Genomic DNA, 14,625 nt, shown 5'->3' with positions numbered 1-14,625 from the left:
GTAATCGCAGTATTTGAGAAAATTGTACGTTTTTTCCCGTTGGACCAATCACAGAAGAGCGTCATATCTCGTGGCGGGAAACAGCTGTTTCCTCCGTGTTTGGTCACCGGTTGGTTGACGTTGACGCTCTACAGAAAGGTTTTTCAGTTTTGTTCTCTGACATCTTGGTTGTGATGTCTGAAGGCCGTCTCCACGCAAGAAAACGTGCTTCCCGCGAAAACACTGGAAGGCGTACCATCAAAGACGGTAGCTTTTTATTGAAAAGGGTTTGGATGGAAGCTCAAAGAAATGCTTTGTTTGGACAGGTGACACTCCACCTTGTTCGCCCGTAAAGAAAGCGAAGCAAAACCTCGCAGATGTACGGAGCAATCGCATTCTGGGTCGAACTGAAGAGTTCCGTGTTCTCACCGAATTTTTGAGCAGCCATCTCGAAACGAACACACCTGGGAGTATGTACATTTCTGGGGCACCGGGAACGGGCAAGACCGCCTGCCTCATGAACGTTTTGGACGACTACGCAAAGGTAAGCCATTTTTTGGGTGTATTTTTACAAATCTCCAATGACGCTTATTTACAGGCACAGCGCAAGTTTACCTCCGTGTTTATCAATTGCATGGCATTGACCAATAGCACTAGCATATACGACAAGGTGATTCAAAGTTGCGGTAAGACTGGAAGTGGCCTGGAGCTCCTCAAGAAACTGGTAACCTCAAAAGGCCAACCTATGTATGTATGGGCAACCTTCTTTCCCACAGACCTTGTTACTCTGAAAACCTTTTCAGCGTCATTGTCCTGGACGAAATAGACCAGTTGGACAATCGGAACGTCCTGTATTCTCTCTTGGAACTGCCTCAGCTCAACAACTCTCGTTTGATACTCTTTGGTCAGGATAGATCCTCGGCAGGATAGTTAGCCTCGTTTGCTGACGGGAATCTTTCAGGCATCGCCAACGCCCTGGACTTGACGGACCGCATTGTGCCGCACCTGCAAGCGTACGGCTGCAAACCCCGACTGTTGCACTTTTCACCGTACACACAACGGGAGATAGAATCCATCTTGAGCGACCGCCTGCATGAGGTGAGACGACTCGTTGCCCACGAGCGAGAATTGATTTGAGCTTTTCAGTGGAGCACGGTGGTCCAACCCGTGGCCCTTGAGCTGTGTGCTCGCAAGGTGGCTGCCTGCACCGGGGACGTGCGCAAGGCACTCGACATTTGCAGGTGATTTGAGGTCAGCTATTCTGCGGCACCTATGTTGTTTCAACCCATTATGTTTCAGGAGAGCGATACAAGTCGCCGTCCTGTCCCCAAGACCCGAGCACGGTAATACATCTACACTGATTTCAAAATCTGCCTTAAAAAAAAAATATCATGGTTGACTGTTGTGGTAGATGTATGCCAAGTCCAAAATATTAACCTCAAATACCCAAGTGTTATGACACTAGAGGGCTCTGCAGTTTGCGCTTCAAACAAAAACCATGCTCCCTCTGGTGACCTGCTGCTATCACCTGCTGACCAAGTCTCGTGGCTCTGTCACAAATTTTGGATTTGGGCGAGTCTCCGCAGGATATCCAGATATCCGGTTTTTGACATACATGAGATATCCGTAGGACTGCCTTGTGTTGTTGGGGAGGTTTAGTTGAGACCTTGGGGGTCATCACAGCGGGGGTTAGAAACACCCTTTTGGGGACAATTTGAATGTTTCTCGGCTCCTCACAAATGGCGGCAATTGCTTTGCCTAGAGCACGTTAATACGCGGCATTATTCGTCTCACAAAATAAGCGTACCCCTCCATGTTTGTACGAGAGAACAAAGGATGGTCAAACTAGGCCAAAATTATATCAATCATCTATATTGAAATTACTATATACAGCTTAGGGATGGAGTTGTGGGTGTCGTTAGCGCAAATATAATGGATGAAGCTGTAACTTTATGTTGGGGTTGGATGACCTGGAGGTCTAAATATCCTTTTCTTGATGGGGTACAAAGCAAGCGTTTCATAGAACTGTGCCGGCCAAGGCATCCCTCAGAGCCCTCCTCCATCAAAAATGCACAGACCACCCGTCGTTGGCGTAAGACTCGTATTTTGGAAACCGTTTGTGCACGATTGCTTGCACTTCAGGCTACAACAGTGGATCTCCGCGTAAATCCTCTCAGCCGAGGGTGGGCGTGTCACATATTTTGGCCGTCATCTCGAGCGGGGATCTCACCGGAGCTGCCACTGACCTGCCCCTGCAGCAGAAACTCTTGCTCTGCGCCATTCTGGTCACCATCAAGTCGAGGAAGTTACGAGACATTCCTCAGGGAAAGGTGCGTCTGAGGCCGTGCCTCCGTAGTCTTAAAAAAAATTGGATTTTCAGCTTCAGGAAGCGTATTGCCGCATCTGCAAGAAGCACCAGGTGTTCGTGGACCAGTCAGATTTCCAGTCGCTGTGTACGCTACTAGAAGCTCGCGGGCTTATTAGGATCAAGAAACACAAGGAAGCACGCTTGTGCAAGGCAAGTCACGTCCCTTTTTTTTTTTGTTAGCTTAAGCTGTTAACCAGGCTATTGCGATGCAGAGCGATTCATTTGAGGATTTGGATTTTAAAAATTGTGACTGTGCACAACTAGCCTCCCCTGTCGCTTTTATTTCATTAGGGTTATAGCCGTTATGCAATTGGTTCAGAGAAATGTCTTCTGTTACTCAAGAAAAGCTAGGAGAGGAACTGGGAGCAGAAAGTGCCGACCCTGCTCTTTTATAACTGCCAGTTCTGTTTTTCCTCCTCCTCCTCATTTCACCCTGAAGGGCAAGTTGATTGGGAATGCGCATGTTGATGTTCGAGTGCTTCTTTTATATTTTTTATTCTTTCTTTTATATTTTTTATATTTTGTATTATATTATTTTCAATGTTATTTTTTTCTATTTTTTAGAAAAACATTGCACACAGATAAATTTTTTTGTGTTAGTTGTCAACTCGTGTCACATCCTTTCATAATTCATCCAAAACAGAAAATCTTTGAGATGGGAGACTTATCTTCCAGTAGGAACGTGTTTATTGAACCCCTGGTGGCTTTAATCCAACCATTCCTCGCAGGTGACACTCTGCATTGACGAAACTCAAGTGGAACATGTTTTAGAAGACAAGGCGTTGCTCGCAAGTTGTTTAGCTGATCATGGCACATTTTAGGGAGCGTTTCTGCACATTTCATTCTGCTCAACAGATTTTGTAACTAAACATCTTGTCATGGATGCATCACAACTTGCTCTTTTACCTGTTTCTTAATAACTGAAAGAATATCAAGTTGCTTCTAAGGATCGTTAAATAAAGGCACAATATTTATGAATCATGATGTTGCTCATTTTGCTGTGAATGTGAGTCACACTTTCTAAAGTGGTGTTTTCAGTGGCTAACTAAAGTCGAGAGGTCTTTACTGCGACCTGGCCAATTTTTGGAACATTTCATGTCCAGATTACATCATTACATCTTCACCCGGACACCAAACTCGAGCCTTGAATTTCCGAACTGTTCGGGTGAAGTCCGGACAGGTAACAACCCTAAGCACGACGATAGCGAAACGGAGTGTGAGGGGAACTCCTCCGAATCGAGTCCGAAGCATTCAAAACCATGTTCAAAACACGCGCGCCAAAGTCACGTGACCGTCTTCCGTGGAGCGACGTCTGCGAGCCAACTGACCCGTTCTCCCCTCCTCCATCTCCATGACCTAATAGATTATAACACCACGACCACGCTATAGGTAGGCACCCCTTCCCAGCGCCGCATTTGGAAGCTAGCGGTAGCGCTACTCATCGGCCCGGTTATTGCTTCCTCAATTTCTGCAATACTTTGTACTTCGGCTTACCTGGCTTACCTTAGTATTCTTGTACAAGTCGTGGATGTCCCACGGGAGATGGTACGATGCTACGGTAGTCGTGCGTCCACTTCCGCGCGTTCAAAATTCAAATTTTTATTGTCTGTCCAATCACGATGCAGGTCTCTCGGGCCGATGAGTAGCGCCCCTAGCAGATCGTGCGGAAGGGCTTCTCATAGGGGTTGCCGATTATGATGATTGTTACATGGTCGCTAAAATTTAGTAGGCCTACTAGATGTTAGCGACCGGTCGCGTACCTGCCTACCTGTCGGCCGGAAACGGAGCTTTTTTTTCTTTCTCTCTTTTTTTTAAACCGCCGATTGGTGCGTGAGAAACTTCGGAGTGGAAACTCCAAAATGCGGTGGTTGTTTTCATTGTTATTTTGTTTGTTACCCATGGTTGGAACTCAGGATGGTAAGTAATTGAATGAAGTTGTGGTCCGGGAGTTTGAATTCTGCTTCTTTCACGAGGCTTTAGTGAGTGAACAAGGAGACCACGCCTTAGAAGTATTCAATGTTTGATTAGAAAAGAGGCGGTCGTGTTCATAATCGTTGGATCTTAAGTGGAGTGTGTTTACGCAAATTGTCGTTCTGTGTAACATTGTCACAGTGTAGGTTGTTGCAGGTTTTTGTATTCTTGCTGTCTTAAGCTGGAATAACGAAGGTACCACTGTGTGGGGTTTATAGAAAAGGCATGGTTCATTTCTTTTCACTCACTGATATCGCATCGAAAACTGGGCCCAGCTGGGCATCCGTGGCTCATCGAGAAATTCGTTTTAATGGAGTAGACATCGCCCGATCTTTGACCGTCTTGTCAAGAAACGAACAGGCTTTTCGGTTATTTTATTTTCAGATAAATTACACGTTAGGGCGAAGATAAAGAGAAATGATAGAAAGGGTGTCCGTGGTTGGTGGAGGGGCTCGCCGGCCGCACAGAGGTGTGCGCCCTGGGCCGACTTCTAAAGCAACTGTGCTAACTGTCTGAAAGCGTCTGAGGAAAGCACAGCCGGCACTGGGATTCGAACCCGGGTACCTCCCAGTCTCGGCATGACATGGCCAGCATGCTACCACTGAGCCAAGCGAGCTGATACCGTAGGCATGGAGGGTTTCATTGCAGACGATACTATGAACCAATCAGCGAGCCTGGACTGTGTAGGTAATTCTCTGCAACACCGATGCGCATGGTTGCTTTTTGCGGCATGCTTTAAACTCAATTTCTGCGATAGTTATGGTTTTGTGTGGTGAATTACTTGGCATGATGCACTTTACTGGCCTACTTAACAGTGTTATAGAAAGAAAAGAGTGTGTAAAAAATTACTTGTGTGCTGCTTTAATAGAATAGAAATTAAGGCAATGTTTTTTTCGACCCAGGAACAGGGTACTTTTTGAAAACAGACAAATTGAAAAGGTCGTTTAGAGTATTAGGGAGAATATTATCCAGAAAACTTAACTTTGAATGTGCATGCAAACTCCATCGCGAAGAAACTTGCAACAGTGAATGATATTTTGAGATAAGGTTGGACACCAAGTACTGTTTTTTCATTTTGGGGCACAGCCACTGTTGCGAGCATGTACCAGTTGTGTGCCCTGCCTCTTAGAGTGGTCACTGGTGTAGATCCTCTTTCGCAGAATTATTTCAATTGCAGAGTCAACTTTCACATTAACCCGGTGCTATTTTTTAACGTGTACCCGTAAAGACATTTTTATTCAACTCTGTAACCTATATAGGTGAACCTATAGTTCCCCTACTGGAAGGAAGCAGTGGTATTTACCTCAATGTAGTATAAATTACGGTCTTTAAAACATATATATTGCCACCGATATAAACCCTTTGTTACTAACCCGAAGACAATTGTTTTTTCTTGGGATAAACATGGTAGGTGTATTAAGTTATTTGCATGTTGTCATATTGTGTTTTGTATTGTTTGTTTTGAATTGCTTGTGCAGTATAGTGTTAAAGATTTTTGTACAAGTAGCTGGTGTACCGTAAGCCTGTGAAGCCTTTTTGCACCGAAAATGCCCCTCTTGAGTAGATATCTCTAGTGATGGCTCGCATTTCCAGTAGGGGCAGTGACATGGTGCACAGTCAACGACATGGAACATCTCAAGTGCAGCGAATTTTCTGAGGCCGTGCGGGTGAGCCGGGCCTTTTCGCTGCAGCTCAAGTGCAAGCGGGCTGCCTTCAAGGACCAGTGTATGAATTTCCTGGACAACGGTCAAGTGAACTTGGTGGAGCTGGACCCTGGGGAGGTGTACACCGCAGGCCGATATCACAGTGTAATTCCCATAGTGACGCAACGCTATGGTCTAGGCAAGTAGGCCGCAGGCATTTTTTTCTCCTTCAACGCTCATTTATTGCGTAAGCCAAACAGTCTGTGCAAGTTAGAAATTGTCTCGAGCAGGATTCGAAGCCGGCACTTACTCGGTGGCCGTCGTTCACGCCAACAGCAACATAAGTTCGCTGCACGACTTACGCAGTCGTTCCGTCTGCTTCTCGAGCGTGAGCGACATGGCCGGCTGGGTGGTTCCCATGGCGACCCTGGTGCAGGAGCGTGTGCTCCAAGTTACCGACTGCAACAACCTGGTGAAGAGCGCCTCGGCCTTCTTTGGCCCAAGTTGTGCCCCCAACTCACTGATCGACAAACACAATCCTACGGGTATATTAACCGCTTCCGTGTCCGAGCTACTTTTTGTAAGACGTGTTTCAAAATGATGCAGGCGATAACCCGCAGAAGATGTGTGCCCTCTGTGCGGGCCGACCTGGAGAGCGGTGCTCGGGTAACGACCCGTACGCGGGATATGCTGGAGCGTTTCAGTGTCTGGCCACCAGGGGAGATGTGGCCTTCGTTGAGCATACCACTGTGGACCAAGAGCCGGAAAAGTACCGCTACCGACTTTTATGTCCCTCCGGCGGCACCATGGGAGTGGACGAATACCGCCAGTGCAACTGGGGCTTTGTGCCTCCCCACGTCATCGTGACCACTTCAGACACACTGCCGGCCAAGCGCCAACTCTACCAAGACTTCCTGCAAGTGCGTCGAGACAATTCAGTTTCTCTCTTTTTTTCTTTCGCGATTTGACAATTACCGTAATTTCACGCGTAATAGCCGCGGCTTATGCGCAATTTTTTTTTTTCTCACAGCCCCCCTGCGGCTTATCCACCGGTGCAGCTTATCTGATGACTATTTTGCCACGGTATTTACCCCGTACCCAGGTTTTAACCAAAGGGCCGACAGTGTCTCTGGAACAGTACCGCCCTGCCAATGCATGAACAATGCGTAACGTTAACGAAAGTCCTTGCAGCGATTTATGTCTTTTGGAAGGCCTCTCACCTGTCAATCCACGAAAAAAGCCCAACAAGGGCACAATCCGATCTTGGTAGAACTCTGTAGACGTGACCTCCTTTGCTGTACACCATGCCTACCCCCCCGAGTATTGACCACAGGGTTTAAGGCTTTCTCTATGGTCTCCTTTGTCGCACAAATCAGTCGTCTCATATTGCCCGTGGCTTATCTGCCAGAAAATTTTCGAAACATTTGTAAAAACGGGTCCTGCGGCTTATCTGCGGTGCGGCTCATACGCGTGAAATTACGGTATCTAAAGTTTGAAAAGTCAGCCATGACGCGAATGGCTCTAACTGGATGCCTAATTAATCGTATCAAATAAGATTGAAAAAAAATTAAAAAACTCTGATCTATGAAGCTACATCCAGGATTCCGTTCCCATTCGATTCCTCCCAGAAAGCGCTGAAACTGTTTGGAACGCCTGCAGCCAATTACGACGGCACGTGGTTCGGTCAGCCAAGTGACAACACCACAACGGAGAAGAAAACTGACAGGTTCTTTTTGCTCGATAATGGCCACCATTACCAGAATCAGCGAAACCTGCTAATCCAGGACATGACAGCACAGTTTGTCCCGCTTCTGGGCAATCAACAGACTTTTACTGGCTACCTCGGTGAGATGGGAATTGTATCGCGGGATTGGATCACACCTAGTATTGTTTTCAGGTGATGCAGTAGGACTGTTTGCGAAGCTGCGCATATGCCCCGTGCCTCCTGCTGTGCTGTGCGTAGTCTCTGAGAAGGAGATGGAAAAGTGCCAGCGAATGAGGGTAATTTTGTCTCCGCTTTTTATCTGCTTTGTCCCCGTTAAGCCGTTAATTCCACATCTCCAGACAGCATTCAAGTCTCAGATGCTGAAGCCTGACCTGAACTGTATTCAAGGCCACAGCCATCTTGGCTGCATGCACATGATCAATGAAGCTCTCGCAGACTTGGTGATGCTAGAAGCAGGTGACATCTATCGTGCAGGAGAGTGAGTATATCGTTTTGGTTCCATTTTCATTCCGCGTGAGCCTTTCATCATCCAGCCCCCAATCCTGGATAATATCTTCACGTTGAAGCCAGAGTGGCATAGCAAGAGCTTGGGGGGGTTCAAACCACTCCAGAAACGAGGGCGAAATCCCCCATGCCAAGTTCCCACAGAACCCGACATATTTTTCGTCCACATGTGGCAAGACTGGATTCAGACGGCGCCCGCACTGTCTTCCATTTTCCCGTTTTGAGGCCCTGTATGTTTCTAGGGAACTTGCTTCTCAAAAACTAAATCGTAGTCCTCTCGACTTTTTGGCTTAGTTTGGCTACCATAGCACTGCATAGTCGGCAGAGTAGACGCGATCTTGTACTGTACTTAATGTTAGTGTCGGAAACACAAGCCACCGACTCGAACATCGCTGAACCTCTTGGGGAAAAACAAGTCGGAAAGACTCAAAGTGCTGCTATTGCTACCACACGATTTGCGGTAGGTCTGCATCCCATAGAAATCGTACGGAGAGAGGCTAGAAGGAAAGCTGGGGAGGAGGATCGGAGGAGAGCAAAGCACTCGAACGGGGCTCTTCCCTCTCTCAAAGTATGCGCTCGGAGGCAGACATATTGAATCGGCCGAGGAAACGTCGTGTATTTCCAGCCCATGAAAGCAGCCACCGTTCCAAAAACTGTTGCAGCACTTGCTCGGTTGCTTCTCTGCTTCCGTCGGCTACGTATTTTGTCAGTGTCTGCCCTATCCAGGCTTGTAGTCAAGGCTGGTTGAGGCAGCGGTAGCGGCGGAGATGATGTCCCCATGTGGCGTCCGTGTCGTGTCTGTTTCTTCGTGTGTGTGTGTATGTGTTTTCATATATCTTACGGTTTCATGGGTTCTGGCGGTGTGTTACTGTTCCAAAAACACTCTTGGCGTTATGTTTGCTGTACGCTTACTGGATTCCTTTGTTTGCATGCGCCGCGGCAACAGTAGCTGATTCAATATGGCTCTCCCCTCGCCCGTACGTCCCAGTTTCTGAGGTTTCCTTCTAGCATACTCCTTAAGATTTCTATGCTGCATCCTGAGCTCTGTCGTTCAAGGCTGGAGATGTCAGGAATAGCAGACGCCAATAATCCTGTTAACTCTGTGGAATGGTTCTCCCGAGATGTACAGGATGTCCCACCGAAAAAGGACCAGTCTATCCCAAAAAATTGTTTTCATTGCCCCCTTGTCAACTAATTAGCGGTAATTAATTTTCTAACTTTTTAATTATAGAAGCTGCGAAGTTGTTCCAACGAGGACATCTGATCTCTTCGGTCACTCGATACCAATGCCGTTTTCAGAACGAAAAAGGACCAGTCTATCCCAAAAAATTGTTTTCATTGCCCCCTTGTCAACTAATTAGCGGTAATTAATTTTCTAACTTTTTAATTATAGAAGCTGCGAAGTTGTTCCAACGAGGACATCTGATCTCTTCGGTCACTCGATACCAATGCCGTTTTCAGAACGAAAAAGGACCAGTCTATCCCAAAAAATTGTTTTCATTGCCCCCTTGTCAACTAATTAGCGGTAATTAATTTTCTAACTTTTTAACTATAAAAGCTGCGAAGTTGTTCCAACGAGAACATCTGATCTCTTCGGTCACTCGATACCAATGCCGTTTTCAGAACAAAAATCCGTTCGATAGATCGTCCGCAAAAAATTCGTGACGGAACGCCATTTTTTTCTTTATTTTGTTCATTGCGCATCTTAGGAGACGCGTCTTTCCTTCACCCCCAGTGTGAGAGAGTGTAAGATGGAGTGTAAGAGTTGAGATGGAATCATCCACGTATAACGAGCCTCATAAACCCGATTTTTACCCGTATCATATCTAGAGCCTCAAGTTTTCGGGCAATATTTTATTCTAAATTAGGGGGCGTAAAAATCGGGTAAATAAACGTGCGCTCTAAATTCGTGCAGATTCGGGTGGAAAAACTTGCAGTACTCTAACTTCAGGAAGAAATCTGGCTCAATTACTCAAACAAATTGAACTGGTTCTGTACAAATGGTGATGTAACTGCATTTGCCGCCAAACAAGTACGTTAGTGTATTCCTACAGACGTCTCAGTGAGGGCAATTTGCGGGGAAAAAATCGGGTTTCACCCTAAAGAGTCGACCTTTAATTCGGGGAAGAATCGGGTTAAACCCTGAAACTCGAGGCTCTAATCTCATCATATTCCAGAAATTTTACACCCGATTTTCATCCCCCGAATTTTGCGACAAATATTTCCCCTTTTGTGCTGGCTTTTTGGCTTTGGCCAGTGCCATGTTGCTCGAGTTTCTCCTTCATGTAGCATATGGGGACTCAGTTGGAGATGTTTTACTACCCAGGAGGTTTGGTCTGGTCCCCATCATTGCCGAGCAGTACAACTTGCATGAGCCCTTCTATTACGTCGTCGCGGTGGCCAGACAGCCCGATAAGGAAACTGACTTGCTCTACCTCAAGGGTGAGTACATTACTGGCAAATGAAGTTGTTTCGGGATAATTTGAGCCAGTTCTCTCAACAACTCAGGCAAGCGGTCCTGCCACACCGGAGTCAACCAAGCAGCCGGCTGGATAGTACCGCTCAGCTTTCTTATGAGCAACGAGCGGATGCGCGCCTACGCGTGCGATGCAACGCGCTCTGCCGCCGAGTTCTTCTCCAAGAGTTGCGTCCCCGGCGCTCTGTCGCGCGAGCAGGTTGCCTCGGAGCACAAGAACCTGTGCGACCTCTGCCACGGGAGCGGGCACAACTTCTGCGGCCGCAATGCCGCCGAGCCCTTCTACGGCCACACGGGTGCTTTCCGCTGCCTGGTCGAGGGTGGAGGAGAAATTGCCTTTGTCAAGCACACAACCATCTTTGAAAATACGGCCGGAAGAAACCGCATGTGGTGGGCGCGCAACATAATGCCGTCCGACTTTGAATTACTTTGCCGTGATGGGAGCCGTGCACCAGAGGCCAGTTACGAGAATTGTAACTTGGGAAAGGTGGCATCAAACGCCATGGTTACGAGTCCAAACAAAGCGCAGCAAGTGATTGACGCGTATATCGAACTCTTTGTTTACGCGCAGCAGTTCTACGGATCAAAGTACAGTGAGGACTTCACGTTTAAAATGTTTGTTTCCGAAGAGAGTCACCCGGACCTTATCTTCCAAGACTCAACTCAGCAACTGAAGCCTGTCCCAACCAACAGAAGAGGTTACAGGGAGTATTTGGGACGAGACTTGTTACAAGCGGTGCAGCTTGTTCAATGTTCGGGAGCAGCTGGATTAAGGGCGGGACTTTTAGTTGCAGTCTGGCTCGTGCATTTCATGTGCCTCTAGATACAAAACAATGAGTGCCTTTTATCTAGCATTATCGATCGATGCGGCACCCTTTTGCTACTATCGAATGCAGCTGACAAGTGCTTAGGGAGGAGTTGAATCTACAAACACACTTTGGTTAGGGAGAGACTTTTTCGGGTTAAACCCAATTCCGCCCGGTTATTCCCCCCCCCCCCAAACTGATCAATTTGAGTTAAGCCAGATTCCTCCCCAAATTCCAGTCACCATGAAATCCTCGAGTGACGTTTCCACCGAAGATGAATAAAGGTCGCCACGTGTAACACACGTAAGAATGGGTCACTTACGTTCCCAACAATACACCCATGTGTGTCAACACTGTGTATGCCTTCAGGGATTACCACTGGAAGGTCACGATCACGCAACAACAACAACAACAAAAAAAGATTAGGAAAGGGCTTTATAAACGAGGAGAAACAAAGACACCCGAAGGCGCAATTATCGCCCGATTTCTCCCCGAATTAGAGGTCCCCCCCACCCGATTCTGATAAAGGCATTTAACCCGAAAAATCGCTCCTTAACTTTGGTTTACTACTCAAGTTGTTTCGTGACATTTATTGTTTGTATTATATGTGACAACTTGCTCAACCTTGCATTAAACATTCCATACAATTCACTGACTATTCCTGTTGGCAAAAAAGTTTGTAATCTCTTTAAAAGCGGAAGCAAAAGTATCGTGTTGACAGAGACTCTCTCTGATCCAAGCAGGAAGTGCCTTGGTTACAGCCGGTCGCCGATACCTCTGGTCCAGGAGCAATATGGCGGCATAATCTCCCTTGTGACGAATGGCTCGCCCCACTGATTGGTTGACGGCCTTCATGCATACATTGTCGTAGTACACCTGCCCTGCCGGCCGCCCGTCAGGTGCACGTGGGAAAGTCCTGCTGAGGAATGCCATTTTTTCCGCCATTTCTGGCGACTTGATGTTGGCGTAGGGCATCCCCACCATAACGACACATCGGCCCATATCGTCGGAGAAGTTGATCCCTTCGCTCATCTTCCCGCCAACTACGGAGAAAAGCAGTGCCCCTTCACGTTGGACGCTTTTTGCATATTCTGACAGTACTTTGTCAACCAGGGACGCCTTTCGTGGCTCACAGAATAGAGTTTTCTTTACTCGAAGCTTTTCTAGCATACCAGTCTTCTTCCAATGATCCTGCACGAGCACCTGATAATCGTAGGACGGAAAGAAACAGACGACACCGCCGGGAATGATACGGCAGACGTCAACCAAAACCCTGCCAAGTTCTTCCATCGCTGTCGGGTTTTCCCTCGTGAAGAAACTGAACTCTAGGTCCTTCGAGGTTGGACCCCTAGAGACGATGGAGGCCAGGAGGTTGCTCTTTGGAATGACGTGGCCGCACGAAAAGTGGACGATGCGGCTCTTGTCAACGCCGGCGGGAATCAATAGTTGGTCCACAAACTCGCTTATGGGTTCCATCGTTCCGCCGGCAAGGATGATGGTGCGCACTTGGGAAACAATGTCTTTCAAGTGTGCCGCCGGGTTGAGGTGCACGTACTTGACTGTAGAAGTGGAGAGTTCCCCAGTGCCCTGACACAACAACCGACCGTCACAGGGTGGACTGGTGAGGGCATGGAAAAACTCTTGCACCGCTATTAGTACGTCTCTTTTAGTGTCGCCACCAAACGTCTGCAGTTTGAGAGCGATGCGGCTCTGCTCAAAATAGTGCACAATCTTGAAAAGGTTGAACTGCTCTAGCTTGAGGTGGATCAAGAAATCTGTGACATTATAGGCTTTGGTCTCTCTCAGCGTGCTCAAATAGGTGACGAGCGCTTTGAGAATGTGGATAACTTGCTTGACGTACATAACGTTCTTCCCATTCAGTCGTGCCATGTACCTGGTGAGATAGCTGGTGAGCAGCATTTGTGCTTGAGCGAGCGCACCGCCACTTATCTGGACGCTCGAAGAAGCGTTGATGGTCTCCAGGAGGTTGTGCGCTTCGTCGACGATGACGGTGGTCCCTTTGAGTTGTAAGTTGCAAGCTTTTCTGGTGGATTTCTGAAAGAGAATATTGTAGGGTACCACGAGTAATTCTGCTTGGGAAACTGCGTACCGCGCTGAATAGTACGGACAAGCGTTGAGTCGCTTTCCAGTCTCCACAATATCCTCAATGTCTTTAGTGTCCGTCAGGATCTTTTCACTACACACTTGCATGGCCCGTTGGTTGTAAAAAGGGCAAGTCAGCGAACACTTTTTGCGTTTTGGTTCGGGAGTTAGGAGCTTTTTCTTTTTCTGCATCTCGAGACATTTTTCGTTGATGAGGTTCAAAGTCTGCAGTTTTTTCACCGCCTCATTGATGCACATATTCTGTCGTGATCCTAAGCATACGGAACGGGTCCGATCACTGTGTCCCGTCCTTTTGAGCTCTTTCACAAACTGTGACAGTTGAGAATGGGTACGGCTGCAATAAATGATCTTTGGTTGCTCGTCCTCGTCGTCTTCCTCAGAGCCGTCCTCGTCGCTTTCATAGTCTTCCAGTATTTCCTCGTCGTTCAGTTCAGAAAGGATCTGGCGAACACAGCTCAACTCGTCCTCGATGGAGGCCTCCTTTTCTGGAATGTCTTTCAACTTGTTCTCCCATTGCGTTATTTTGTCGTACTGCAGACGCAGTTGGTGCAGCTTGTTCTTCAACTGAATGTTACGAGCAGAATCTGTAACCCAGTCGGTACCGACAGGATCTTGGATATGTCGCGTAAGCTCCTCAATTTCGGATTCCAAACTGCTTTTTCGAGATGATTTCAGTTCCGCAAACCATGTGAGCGCCCCACAAATGATACTCAAAGATTTCCCCGTTCCAGTAGGGCTCTCGAAAATACCGATTTTCGAACCTTGCAGCGCAGCACGTAGCGCTCTCATGAACGAAAGTTGGACATCGTAAGGCTTGAAAGGAAAACCAAATTCCTCCATAGTCGATTCACGGGAGGCGCTAAATCCACTATGGGATTTCCTTCCCGACGTCGGCTTCAAAGGGGATTGGATTGGCCACCAAAGACGGATCGAGCTGCGGTTCTATAAGTATTTTATACGCTCCGTAATATCGAAAAAGAAAAACTATTGAAGTTAGACTTAACATTTAGTCGTATAGAAATTGAAAA

General features: G+C 47.3%; 3 protein-coding genes across 4 annotated transcripts; 2 read left to right on the top strand and 1 right to left on the bottom strand.

Moving 5' to 3' along the window:
- The first annotated feature begins 67 nt into the window (after window positions 1-67).
- LOC135377255 (cell division control protein 6 homolog) lies at window positions 68-3,329 on the top strand. Its single transcript, XM_064609561.1, has 10 exons — window positions 68-246; window positions 306-523; window positions 578-726; window positions 783-883; window positions 941-1,077; window positions 1,126-1,220; window positions 1,279-1,322; window positions 2,122-2,309; window positions 2,360-2,497; window positions 3,076-3,329. Exons 1-10 carry the CDS (start codon window positions 174-176, stop codon window positions 3,166-3,168), a joined length of 1,236 nt encoding a protein of 411 aa, XP_064465631.1. The 5' UTR covers window positions 68-173; the 3' UTR covers window positions 3,169-3,329.
- A 788-nt stretch (window positions 3,330-4,117) lies between these two features.
- On the top strand, window positions 4,118-12,129 carry LOC135377249 (transferrin 2-like). 2 transcript variants are annotated; one of them, XM_064609552.1, is made up of 9 exons: window positions 4,118-4,264; window positions 5,912-6,160; window positions 6,252-6,506; window positions 6,568-6,881; window positions 7,590-7,806; window positions 7,859-7,962; window positions 8,026-8,165; window positions 10,518-10,633; window positions 10,700-12,129. In XM_064609552.1, exons 1-9 carry the CDS (start codon window positions 4,207-4,209, stop codon window positions 11,488-11,490), a joined length of 2,244 nt encoding a protein of 747 aa, XP_064465622.1. In that variant the 5' UTR covers window positions 4,118-4,206; the 3' UTR covers window positions 11,491-12,129. The 2 variants fall into 2 exon arrangements, with proteins under 2 accessions (XP_064465622.1, XP_064465623.1); XM_064609553.1 differs by lacking the exon at window positions 4,118-4,264 and adding an exon at window positions 4,343-5,001.
- LOC135377248 (ATP-dependent DNA helicase DDX11-like) lies at window positions 12,044-14,513 on the bottom strand. The gene has a single exon (XM_064609551.1). The coding sequence runs from the start codon at window positions 14,435-14,437 to the stop codon at window positions 12,122-12,124; it is 2,316 nt and encodes a 771-aa protein (XP_064465621.1). The 5' UTR covers window positions 14,438-14,513; the 3' UTR covers window positions 12,044-12,121.
- Window positions 14,514-14,625: the final 112 nt, after the last annotated feature.

Source organism: Ornithodoros turicata, chromosome 1 (assembly GCF_037126465.1).
Source record: "Ornithodoros turicata isolate Travis chromosome 1, ASM3712646v1, whole genome shotgun sequence".
NCBI lineage: Eukaryota > Metazoa > Arthropoda > Arachnida > Ixodida > Argasidae > Ornithodoros > Ornithodoros turicata.
The sequence above is the reverse complement of the archived record's forward strand: the minus strand, read 5'-3'. Positions and strand labels throughout refer to the sequence as shown.

Excerpts from the sequence above, each read along its gene's own strand:
- LOC135377255 (XM_064609561.1), top strand. The coding sequence starts at position 174 with ATGTCTGAAGGCCGTCTCCACGCAAGAAAACGTGCTTCCCGCGAAAAC. Across the intron at positions 884-940 it reads CTCTCGTTTGATACTCTTTG|GCATCGCCAACGCCCTGGAC; the intron begins GTCAGGATAGAT and ends GGAATCTTTCAG. Across the intron at positions 1,323-2,121 it reads GTCCCCAAGACCCGAGCACG|GCTACAACAGTGGATCTCCG; the intron begins GTAATACATCTA and ends CTTGCACTTCAG.
- LOC135377249 (XM_064609552.1), top strand. The coding sequence starts at position 4,207 with ATGCGGTGGTTGTTTTCATTGTTATTTTGTTTGTTACCCATGGTTGGA. Across the intron at positions 4,265-5,911 it reads CATGGTTGGAACTCAGGATG|TAGGGGCAGTGACATGGTGC; the intron begins GTAAGTAATTGA and ends TCGCATTTCCAG. Across the intron at positions 8,166-10,517 it reads GACATCTATCGTGCAGGAGA|GAGGTTTGGTCTGGTCCCCA; the intron begins GTGAGTATATCG and ends TTTACTACCCAG.
- LOC135377248 (XM_064609551.1), bottom strand. The coding sequence starts at position 14,437 with ATGGAGGAATTTGGTTTTCCTTTCAAGCCTTACGATGTCCAACTTTCG.